Below are 12,887 nucleotides of genomic sequence, written 5' to 3'. Positions count from 1 at the left end.
AGTGCTGCTATGAACATAGGGGTGCATGTATCTTTTTGAATTATAGTTTTGTCCAGGTATATTCCCAGGAGTGGGATTGCTGGATCATATGGTAATTCTATTTTTAGTTTTCTGAGGAACCTCCATACTGTTTTCCATAGTGGCTGTACCAACTTACATTCCCACCAGTGGTGTAGGAGGGTTCCCTTTTCTCTACATCCTCTCCAGCATTTGTTATTTGTAGACTTTATAATGATGGCCATTTTGGCCGGTGTGAGGTGGTACCTCACTGTAGTTTTGATTTGCATTTCTCTAATAATTAGTGATGTTGAACATCTGTTCAAGTGCCTACTGGCCATCTGTATGTCTTCTTTGGAGAAATGTCTATTAAGGTCTTCTGCCCATTTTTCAATTGGGTTGTTTGTTTTTTTGCTGTTGAGTTGCATGAGTTGTTTGTATATTTTGGAGATTAAGCCATTGTCTGTTGCATCATTTGCAAATATTTTATCCCACTCCGTAGGTTGTCTTTTCTCTTTTTTTTTTATGGTTTCCTTTGCTGTGCAAAAGCTTGTAAGTTTGATTAGGTCCCACTTGTTTATTTTTGTTTTTATTTCTATTGCCTTGGGAGACTGACCTAAGAAAACATTGGTACGATTTATGTCAGAGAATGTTTTGCCTATGCTCTCTTCTAGGAGTTTTATGGTGTCTTGTTTTATGTTTAAGTCTTTAAGCCACTTTGAGTTTATTTTTGTGCGTGGTGTGAGGGTGTGTTCTAACTTCATTGATTTATGTGCAGCTGCAGGACTTATTTATACTCTTAAAATTATTAAGAATTAAAAGAACTGTGTGAATGTGTATATATCCTATTCAAAATTAAAACACATTTTAAAATATTCATTTATTTCATTTAAAAAGAACAATATAAATATAATAAAGTCATTACATGTTGACATAAAAATCATATTTTTACAAACAAAAACTATTTTTCAAAAGAGAAAAGTGAGCAAAGGGGCATTGTTACATGATTGAAGTTTATTTAATGTCTTGCTGAATAACAGATAGCTGATTTTCACATCTGATTCTACATTTAATCTGTTGCAATATGTTGTTTTAATTGAAATATATGGAGAAAATCTTCCTTCATGCATATATGTAGTTTGAAAGAGAAGTATTTTAAAAGCCTTTTTAGATTGTCATGGATATTCTTCATTAATACTACACCCAAACTTAACAATTGGTAGTTCCTAAGCAGTTAGTTGCCACTTAACAATTGGTTATTTCTAAACAGTTAGTTGCAATATAAAATCTGAAATCATAACAATGAACTTTTATAGACTATTACATAAAATCCAATGGTCTATTTAAATACTGTACCCATGCATTGTTTTTTCATATGTATTGGTTATTTGGAAAGTAACAGTTCACTGGTGCATACAGGTCTGCCAAATTTTGACACATTTCCTTATCAATATTTTTTTTTAAACCCCAAACCCACATGTGTTAATATCACCAGCAATCTCATTATAAAAGTCTTTTAAGTATTGGGAAGTTGATAAGCTCACTGTAGCAAATACAAGCTTTCTAACATAATGACTTATACTTCTTTTATCGTAGGTAGCAAGTATTGGCAGATGTTTTCTTTGAATAGACAGGTTCACATTGTTCAAGAAAATGTTTACCAGATATCCACATCTGAATAATAGTGTTTTTTCAAGTAAAACTGCTGTTCCACAAAATGTAGATATTTAGTTCTCAACTCACATAATTACATCAGCACTTTTCCTCATAAAATACATTATATGATTGGCCCTTGAACAACATGCATTTGAACTGTGCAGGTCCACTTATATGCAAATTTTCTCAATAGCAAATATTACAATACTACACGATCCACAGTTGGTTGAAGCCACAGATGTGGAACTGTGGATATGGAGGAACTGAGGGCCAACTATAAGTTATATGCAGATTTTTGACTGTGCAGAGGGTTGGCCCCACTACCTCCCCATGTTATTTAAAGATCAACTGTACACCGGTATGCAAAAGAAGTGCTGTATGCATAATTCTTTAACAATCACACCGAATATCGAAAATATATGTACTCTAGGGTGGAGATCTAATAAAATTAATGAATTTTTTCTGCTCTATCCAAAAGTCTTAAGTGAGGGCTTCCCTGGTGGCACAGTGGTTGAGAATCCGCCTGCCGATGCAGGGGACACGGGTTCGTGCCCCGGTCCGGGAAGATCCCACATGCCGCGGAGCAGCTGGGCCCGTGAGCCATGGCCGCTGAGCCTGTGCGTCCGGAGCCTGCGCTCCGCAACGGGAGAGGCCACAACAGTGAAAGGCCCGCATACCGAAAAGAAAAAAAAAAAAAGTCTTAAGTGAAACTTTTTTCCTGCGAGTGTGTGGTAGTTAGAAATGCAGTGATTACTATTATAGATTGGTGCCAGTGCTTTGATATATGTTAATGTGCCAGCATTTTACCCACCGTATCAATCATTTTTAAATTTTCTATATTTTATGTTTTGACATCTTTGGGGAGCCCTACTGGCTGAGGAGAGATTGCCCTTCCCAGAGCTAGCCAATTTCTAGAGATAGTAAACAAACAACTTGTTGGTGAGCCCACCTTTCATATACAAATCAACCAATCCCCACTCCATATCCTCAACCACCTCCTTTATCTAACTCACAGACACCAAGCCAATATTTACCCTGCCCTAAATCACCCAGGACCAGGTACCAGACAACTGGAGAGCTCCCCTATAACCCATAACCTGCCAACACTCTTCAAACTAGCCAATCCTAAGCTGTTTCCTCTGCCCTGCCTTGCCTTTCCCATGGAAGCAAGCCCCAGTAAAGGCTCTGGCCTACACTTTCCCCTTGCCTCTTTCTGCCTCCTGACCAAACCTGGTGCTTCCCCATGTGGCCCTGCATGGCATGGCATGGCCCCTCCTCTCAGGAAAGGTAAGTAATAAAAAATTTTCTTTTAATAGCATTAGCCTCTCTGTGTCATCACTCAGTCACCTCTATAAATTAAAATTCCATGAGACACCCACCAGTGCTTTTGCCCCACCAATGCAAATAAGAACACAGTTTAAAATACTATTATTTTTGTTAATAATGAAGTGTTGTTATTTTTATTATTATTTTGGCTGCACTGTGCAGCATACGGGATCTTAATTCCCTGATCAGGGATTGAACCCGTGCCACCTGCATTGGGAGCACGGAGTCTTAACCACTGGACGGCCAGGGAAGTCCCAATGAAGTGTTATTATTATCTTTCTTTTTAAAGATTTTTTGATTTGGACCATTTTTAAAGTCTTTATTGAATTTGTTACAATATTGCTTCTGTTTTATATTTTGGTTTTTTGGCCACGAGGCATGTGGGATCTTAGCTCCCTGACCAGGTATTGAACCTGCACCCCCTGCACTGGAAGGTGAAGTCCTAACCACTGGACCACCAGGGAAGTCCGCCTGAAGTGTTATTACTAACAAAAATATTTTTGACTTTGTGGACCTCCCGTAAGGGTCTCTTGGAAACTGTTAGTGTAGGCCTTTCTTCTTGTTTTTCATCTCTTTCTTTAACATTTCAGCTCTTTATCTTTCTTCTTTTATTATAGTCTCCTATTTATATGCATTCTTAAATCTATCCAAAATATAAAAGGGTAATCATTGCTAATATTAATCTTCCTCTTAGTTTTCATTTCCTTTCTTTCCTTTACTCTTCTACTTGTTTCCTGTACTCAGTCTCACATTCCATTCTCACTGTGAGACCAACTGTCGGATTTCAAAATCCATATGCCTTGGACTAAAGTGATAATTTCAGTATCACTTCTTTCAATAAATTTCTTCCCAATAAATCTCCATGTTTCATAACATAGTGCTCAGATTCCTGATATGTACCCACCTTGATTTGGGTGAAAAACTTATCCTACGTTCCTGAGTGCCTTTTTCATCTTGGTTGCTTTTCTTCCCTCTGAAAAAATAAATATTTGTTGAATAAATGGATTTTATTTCAGTAGGCTCTCATCGGTATCCTTAAAGAATCTTTCTTCCTCAGTTCTTGTCTTTATAAAAGCCATGTAAACTGTAATAATCTGATCCATTCTCAAGTTGTGATTTCCTTGTTGTATGTGAATCGCTTTCAAATAGCCATTTTCAGCCCATTTCTCCCACTTGGACTCTACTGGTATATTTTAATCTGCCTACAGCAATATAGCATCACTTGTCTCATCCTTTTGGTTATTGATATTTCAGAAATAATAGTCATTAACTTTATCTTATCTTTGTATATCCTTTTGTTCCTGTAGTCAGCTTCTTGTAACATCAGGTTGATTCCATCATCTCTGCAATATTTAAAAAATTATCTCTCCACAATTTGTGTTTTATTTCACATAATATCTTTATTTCACATAAATATCTTTACATCCTCATATTCTCGTTTGCCACTGACATCTTCAAAAGTGAGAGCCATGTTATTTCAGGTGTGGGCTGCTGTAATTACTGTTTGAATTTGCCATGATTTTTTTTCCAGTTCTTTCAGTTTTCTTTCAGTCAATATGCAAAAAAAGATATCACTTATTATATGAAATTTAAATCCCTTCTATTTCAAGGGGCTGACAGAATAATATCCCATCTGGTCATTCCACATGTATTTCTTTTTTTTTTTTCCTTTCAAATTTATTTATTTAATTTTGGCTGCGTTGGGTCTTCATTTCTGTGCGACAGCTTTCTCTAGTTGTGGCAAGCGGGGGTCACTCTTCATCGTGGTGCGTGGGCCTCTCACTGTCGCGGCCTCTCTTGTTGCGGAGCACAGGCTCCATGTGCGCAGGCTCAGTAGTTGTGGCTCACGGGCCCAGTTGCTCCGCGGCATGTGGGATCTTCCCAGACCAGAGCTAGAAACCGTGTCCCCTGCATTGGCAGGCAGATTCTCAACCACTGCGCCACCAGGGAAACCCAGTATTTCTCTTTTGACTAAGAATTCCTGCTAATGTCTGTTCGAGTCTCCCAAATGTACTCAATACGATTGATTTTATTCTTCACAACTGGACCTTTCATTATATGACAGCTGCCATATAACCATAGGGATACTTGCAAAGTTAGCCAACTACAAAGTAAGAGAGTACAGTAGTACACACAAGGCCACCCTCGCTTCTGATACCAACTGTAAGTTCAAGGGTCCCCACGACTACTGTTAGGATCAATAGTTTTCTATAAGGACTTACAAAACTTACTGAAAGCTATAATACTCACAGTTATGGTTTGTAAGAGAAGAATACAGATTAAAATTAGCCAAGGGGAGAAGCACATAAGGCAGAGTCCAGGAAAGTACCAAACACAGAGCTTCTAGTAGTCCTCTCTCTGGAGTCATGGACAGCATTACTTCCCTGTGACAATACATATAGAATACTGCCAGCCAGGGAAGCTTCACCCAAGTCTATTGTCCAAAGCTTATATTAGGGCTCCATCACATAGGCATGCTTGACTGCCCATGTGGCTGACGTAAGTTTCTAGCCCCTTAAGAGACTGAGCTAATATTCTATGACCCAAAGCCCCCCGCTCTCAATCACATTGTTGGTGTGACTCAAAGACCACCCCCTCCAAATCACATTGTTACTTTCTGGCTGGCCAAAGGCTCCCAGGCAATTAATACTCCTCTCAGGCATGACACTCCAAGGACTTAGAGATTACCTCCCAGAATCCAAAGGCAAATGTCAGAATTCTCTTTGGGCAAGATTATATATTCTTTACCACACGATACTACATATCCTTTGATTAAAAGATCAAATTTCACTTCCCCATGAAATGTTCCTTGATGACTCCAAAGCATGTCAGTTCCTTTTTTTCTGCATTCATATTATACTTACTGTCTATAAACATGCAAACAGACAAATCCTCTGATATGACCTAGTAATTTGCTACCTGATTCAACATTGTTTTACCTGAGACCTCTCTTCCCATCTGATTAACAATTCCCTCAAAATAAGGTCCTCTCTTTTACTTTTCCTACTGTGGCTTGTAGCAGAGGCTAGATATTCGTTACTTGGTTGATGGCCTGTGGTAGCATGCAAGGAAAACATCTTTCTCATCCATTCAAAAATCATTTAATGGTAAGTTCTTTTTAGATATACATGTCAAGATCATATCTCTTTACCACTTATAAGTGTGTTAATGTATACTCAGAAGGTTTCGAAGAAGATAGTCAATAAAATGTTGACGTCCAAGAGCATAAGTTTTAGTTGGGAAGGCATTATTATCAAATTGAGCATTTTACATATAATAGTATATGAAAATAGCAGGTTGTTGAAAAATTGCTTGAAATGGATGGTCCAGACAATAATTATATACTAATTTCAGACAAAATAGACATTGAAGGGTAGAAAGAATATGTGAAGGCGTTTGGATAAATTGGATTGTAGCATATCCCTGCAGGTGGTTGAATTCTCAGGAAGGCAGTATAATTCCAATTATTGATACAGATTAGTTTTGTGTGTCCTAGAACTACACATAAATGGAATTGTACAACGTGTACTCTTTTGCATAAAGCTTTAAATCTGAAAAATGTTTGAGATTCATCCCTTTTATCATTATGTATCAGTAGGTTTTTTCCTTTTTATTTCTGAATGGTATTCCATTGTATAAATTTCACTGAAGTATTCCATTTTATAAATACATGATACAGTATTACCTGTTTACCTTTCAATGTCTAGTTTGATGGGATAAAAGGGCTGTTGTAAATAAGATGCAAGTCGTGAGTAAGATGAATCCATCTTTAAAATTGCCCCACCAGATATGGGTGGTAGTAAGGCAACAGTAGTAAGATATAGTTTTTAAGGCCAATCAGTGCTGTACGTATACATTGAAGAATTCAATCTTTCACAGCCCCAATAGGAAATAGCAGAGTTAAGGTATGTTACTCCACTGGGAGGAAAACTTGAACCCATCTTTCCCTAAAACTGAAAAAGTAATTTAGCAAATTGAAAGGAGGAAAAGTTATAATTGACGGTCAAGAGAATTTAGTTATTGATCATTTCTGGAAGAATACATTGATGGTAGCAGCAGTCAGAACATAACAGTGATTATATTCATGTTGCAGATATGCTTTGTCCTCTGGTTTATTTTCCAATTCCTAATGGAATTATGTTTTCCCAATTCTTCCCTTTCAAGAGAAAAAAATTACAGTGATATGGAGAGTTAGGGTCTAGACTATAGACTAGTGTGTCTGTTCGCACTAGGAAGTGAATCCTGAGAAAGTTCATTTGCCATGGGTGGGCTAAATACAAGTGAGGAAGAAACACATGGAAGTATTTTATAACACTTATTTAGTCATTAGGGAATAAATATATAGTCTTTCATCTTCACCTGAACATTTTCATTGCTTACTGTTTAGTACCCTTGATAGGCTCCCTCCATTATCTCTGAATCTGCCCATTTCAAGAGCAATCCCACTTTCACCATCCTTTATCTTCTGCTTACTTGCCCTTGTGTTTATTACACCTGCTCAATGTAGCTTATATTTACAACATCCCAAAGATATAGGTGTTGTTTGCTTATGGCAATTTTTCCTCATTTTACTGTTATATACATTTTCCCTCCAAGAAGTAATTTATTTTGGCCTTTCTGTAGACTACAGTAGTGAGATAGACAGTCCCACCATGGGTTGTTTGTATATATATATTATCCATAACGTTTATGTGAAGACTTACTGGTGTTAATTGTATTTTTTCTAGAAGAAGATTGGAAAGCTGAAGATGTTTTAGTGAAGTTCAAAGAATATCAAGACAGGCATTCTAGATCAGTTGTATCCATCAGCCACAAAAGGCTAATGAAGGAGAGAACTAATATTTTGGGGAAAACATTTACTGTCAGCAAGAACCGTATTATTTCAAAAACAACACTACGTGAATATAAACCTGATGGAAAGATTTTTAAAAATATTTCAGAATTAGTCATTAGAAATGTAAGTCCTGTAAGAGAGAAGTTTGGTGAGAGTAATGGATGGGAGAAATCACTCCTTAATACTAAACATGAGAAAATTCATACTGCAGTGAATCTCTATAAACAAACAGAGCGGAGTCTGAGTGGTAAACAAGAGCTTATTCAACATCAGAAGGTTCAAACTCCAGAGCAATCATTTGAACATAATGAATGTGAAAAACCCTTCCTTATGAAAGGAATGTTATTTACACATACTAGAGCTCACAGAGGAGAAAGACCCTTTGAATACAATAAAGATGGAACAGGCTTCATCGAAAAGTCAAATCTCAATGTTCACCAACAAAATATTATGGAGAAGAAGGCCCACACATACAGCAAATATGGGAAGTTCCTCTGTAGGAAGTCCATTTTTATCATGCATCAGAGATCTCAAACAGAAGAGAAACCCTTTCAGTGTCCTTACTGTGGGAATAGCTTTAGAAGGAAGTCATATCTCATTGAACATCAGCGAATTCACACAGGCGAGAAACCTTATGTTTGTAGTCAATGTGGAAAAGCCTTCCGTCAAAAGACAGCCCTCACTCTTCACGAGAAAACACATATAGAGGGGAAACCCTACATTTGTATGGATTGTGGGAAGTCCTTCCGCCAGAAGGCAACCCTTACTAGACATCACAAAACACATACAGGAGAGAAGGCCTATGAATGTACTCAATGTGGAAGTGCTTTTAGAAAGAAGTCATACCTCATTGATCATCAGAGAACACACACAGGAGAGAAACCATATCAATGTAATGAATGTGGGAAGGCATTTATCCAGAAGACAACCCTCACTGTACATCAGAGAACTCACACAGGAGAGAAACCCTATATTTGCAATGAATGTGGGAAGTCCTTCTGCCAAAAGACAACCCTCACTCTCCATCAAAGAATTCACACAGGAGAAAAACCCTATATTTGTAATGAATGTGGGAAGTCCTTCCGCCAGAAGGCAATCCTCACTGTTCATCAGAGAATACATACAGGAGAGAAATCCAATGGATGTCCTCAGTGTGGGAAAGCCTTTAGTAGGAAATCAAACCTCATTCGCCATCAGAAAACTCACACAGGAGAGAAACCATATGAATGTAAAGAATGTGGAAAGTTCTTCAGTTGTAAGTCAAACCTCATTGTCCATCAGAAAACTCACAAGATAGAAACCATGGGAATTCACTAAAATCTGTGATTTTTTTGGTGAAAACTTTTAAAGTCATAGTAAGCCCTGTACATGATGTTGCTTGCAAATGTAATAATATTAAACAGTTTAAGGTACTGTACCACATATTTACCTACTATTTGCTAGCCTATAAAACACATAAAAAGAATTACTGGACAAATTAAATGATAAAAGTCATTGAAAATACAAGCTTAAAATTTTTATTAGATTCACCAGACGTAAATTCCTCTATCAAGTTGCTACAAACATTTAAAATTGCTTATTTTAAATTTTAATATATACCTTGTTGTGACCCAGTAATAAACAGTAGGCTGCCTGGCAGTGGTCCATAGACCACACTGTGAACAGAACTGCTTTAAAAGAAAGGTGGTGTGACTGTATTTCTCATTGCAAATATGGTATAAAAGTTGTTACCTCCTCAGAGTTAACCACAGTTCTAACTTCTAACATTATAGTTTTTGCATATTATAAACCTTTATATAAAGTAAATTATACATGTATTCTTTCATATATGGCTTGTTTCATCCATCACTCTGTCTTTAAAACTCATCATTAGTGCATGTGGCAGAAGTTTATTTATTTTCATTCTGTATAAAATTCCATTATATGATTATATTTCAATTTATCCAATCTACTGTTGATGGACTTTTTTACTGTTTACAGCTTAGGGTCATAATAAATAATGCTTCTTTGAATGTATTTATATTTGGGTGTACATATATTCATTTCTCTCATGTATATACTTAGGAGTGGAATTGCTGGGTCCTGGGGTATATGTATGTTGATACTATCAAACGACTCATAACTTTCACAACATGAGATAATTCACTCTGAAGGAAGACAGCTGTAAATAGTATCAATATGGTGATTGTTCAAATGCAAGAATTCATACTAGAGGGAAATTCTATGAACGTTGTGAAAACTGGGAATCCAAATATAATGCATGTCCAAAGGCTTTTAGCCACAGCTCAAATCCTAAATACCAGACACATGTAATAAATGTGAGATTGCCTTTACCCATAAGAATGCCTATTTGAAATCAAAGTCATACTAGAGAAAGGGAGGCATCTAGTATCTTCCTTGCTCAACATTAGAGAATTCTAACTGGATAAAATACTATCTTACTGGTCATATAAAAATGATAAATATGGAAAAGCTTATAGCCATAGCTCAAATCCTTACAACACCAGGGAATTCACAATGGATGGGAACACTTCAAATGAAATGACTGTAAGAATGATTAGTTATAACTCACTCTATACAACAGCAAAGATTTCATACTAAAGAAGGGAAGGTTGACAAGGGAACAGATGAGGCTTCAACTCTTAACTCTGGGGAAAGCTGTTTCCATGAAAGAAGTCCAACCATACTGAGATCATGATGCTAGAGAGCCTATGTGTAGGCACCCTAGTCAACAGCCCCAGCTAAGCACCAAGCCGTTATCCAGTATCATCTGCCAACTATATGAATGGGCCATCTGGGGCAAGTCAAGTCTTTAGATGACTGTAGCTGCTGCTGACATCCAACTGGAACCACATGAGAGATCCACTCCCCCCTTCCCAAGCAGGAACTGCTCAGCTGAGGCCGCCTCAAATTTCTGACCCTCAAAATTAAATGGTCACATTTTAAAATTAAATTTGATGGATTAAAAGAAGGGGAAAATAATCTCTTAGTATCTGTATTATAAAAATAAAGGTAAGAATATTTGGATTCCAGGGTCAATGAGCAAAATTGTGGTGACTACGAGGTGATCAAGGCGTGAGCAAAAACTGGCCCTGAAATACAGTTGAAGTTTGGACTGTAATTTTTGTTTACAATTACATATCTAAATAACAATTCAGTGAGGAGTCCATATACATATCTTTTTTTCCCTCTTTTTTTTTTCTCCTTTTCTGGTAGTAAGTTATACTCATCAACTTGATTACCAATGCAAATGTATAGTTCCCAATTTTGCGAAAAAAAATTAAAATAGCCCCAAAATACCAGCTGTGGACAGTGCAGAGAGAAGTAAGTCTATCTTTGAAAGATCCTGTGCAGAGTCATTTCATGAACTAAGGTGAAGACAGAAATCAAGATATAGAATCCGATGGACATAAGTACAGCCATATCCTTGCAGGAGGTACCTTTGAATGCCTTGAAGAAAGTCTAAGTGAAGTTTTGCTTTCTAATAGACGTTCAGAAAAATTAGGTCCAATAGTTTTTATTTTGGTATGAAACAGGATTGGGCTATATTACAGACTCCTGTGTTAAGATTTCTTTTGAAGAAGTTGAAAACGTTCTTTTTCTTTAATTTTTATGGGTCCTTATTTTATGAATTGATAAATATATGAAATGAGGATTTTCATCTAACTGATCTTTTGGTCAGTGAAGTTTGTGCAGCTCTGAGGAGTGGACATGGTTTTGGAATCCAAGTCCACTTTTTCCTAAATATATACAACAAGATAGGAATTAATTTGCAAATTCATATTTTGTAGACCTAACTGCAAGGTCATAGGACACAAGAGAATTAATACGGGCAAAGATTTCATCATTTCAAAAGAACTAACAAAACTCCACAGAGTATATATGTGTAATGCTTTCCTTTAAAAGCAAAGAATGTAGCTTACCAAGAGAAAGGGTAGGCAAGCATTTGGTTGGGGGGAGTCCAGTTGCAAGCTCCCCAGTGTCCTTATTCACACAGAGACTGCACTCTTATCTCCTGACTGAACCACTAAGATCTGTGTGAACCTTGGCTCTGGGAGAGCTCAAGGCAGAAGTTCCCCACAAGGGCTTTTATGCCCCTCTGTTCACTGGTCACACAGTCAAGCTGGGTTATCTAATCGTTTATGTAAGTAAATAAATTGACTCTGGGCTGTCTCTGAGGAAGTTTTCAACTTGAAACAGCACCTTATATATCCCTCTGCCCTTATCTCAATCAAAGTCAACATCAGACATTCAAGCATCATGGAGATAATGTTAGAGATTTTCCGGTCCAACTGTAAATGAATTCCATCCTATAAACATGGTTCCTACAACTCCTATGTATTTTCTGATAATCTGTGTATGCAAACAAGCATGTCACCTCACTTCTTGTGTCCCCAGTATCAGATTGTGCATAGTGCATCTCGAACCTGAAACATTTTTGCCAGGTAATACTTGAATATCTTCACTTAATTTGTGGTCCAGAAATAGTGCCAGACTTGTCATGCCCTGCCTTATAAGTAATATACAACAGCCAAAACACAGATATCAACACTGGTCTCTATAAACTGGGGCTTTTCAGAATCATAGATGTGTGACAGTACCAAGCAGTGAAGAGGATGTGAAACAACTGGAACTCTCATACACTGCTAATGGGAATGCAAAGTGGTAAAACCACTCTGGAAAACAATTTGGCGGTTTCTTAAAAAGTTAAACATACACTTCCCATGTGACCTAGCAATCCCACTTATATTTAGCCTAGAGAAATGAAAACTTATGTTCACACAAAAACCTATTCATGAATGTCTATAGTATTATTATTTATAATCACTAAAAACTGGAAACAATCCAAATGTTTTTCAATGGATAAATGGATACACCATGGTACATCCACAAAATGGAATATTACTCAACAATAAAAATAATGAACCATTGACACATGCAACATTATGGATAAAACTAGTCTCAGAATGTTACATACTGGGCTTCCCTGGTGGCGCAGTGGTTGAGAGTCCGCCTGCCGATGCAGGAGACATGGGTTCGTGCCCCGGTCCGGGAAGATCCCACATGCCGCGGA

The 12,887-nt window shown here is 37.2% G+C and overlaps 2 protein-coding genes across 6 annotated transcripts in view; one reads left to right on the top strand and one right to left on the bottom strand.

The window, feature by feature from the left end:
- ZNF382 (zinc finger protein 382) overlaps positions 1-9,711 on the top strand; it is a 43,918-nt gene extending 34,207 nt beyond the window's left edge. For 4 of the 5 annotated variants that reach the window (XM_007115275.4, XM_007115274.4, XM_024132500.3 and 1 more), the window contains exon 5: positions 7,707-9,711. In XM_007115275.4, the coding sequence (XP_007115337.1) occupies positions 7,707-9,130 (1,424 nt within the window). In that variant the 3' untranslated portion in view covers positions 9,131-9,711. The remainder of the gene's footprint in view (positions 1-7,706) is intronic. The other variant, XM_055079104.1, reaches the window with a different exon arrangement.
- The window catches only part of LOC102977105 (zinc finger protein 529), a 134,531-nt gene that overhangs the window by 87,337 nt on the left and 34,307 nt on the right, over positions 1-12,887 (bottom strand). The window lies entirely within an intron of this gene.

Source organism: Physeter macrocephalus, chromosome 17 (genome assembly GCF_002837175.3).
Source record: "Physeter macrocephalus isolate SW-GA chromosome 17, ASM283717v5, whole genome shotgun sequence".
NCBI classification, from domain to species: Eukaryota; Metazoa; Chordata; class Mammalia; order Artiodactyla; family Physeteridae; genus Physeter; species Physeter macrocephalus.
The sequence above is the reverse complement of the archived record's forward strand: the minus strand, read 5'-3'. Positions and strand labels throughout refer to the sequence as shown.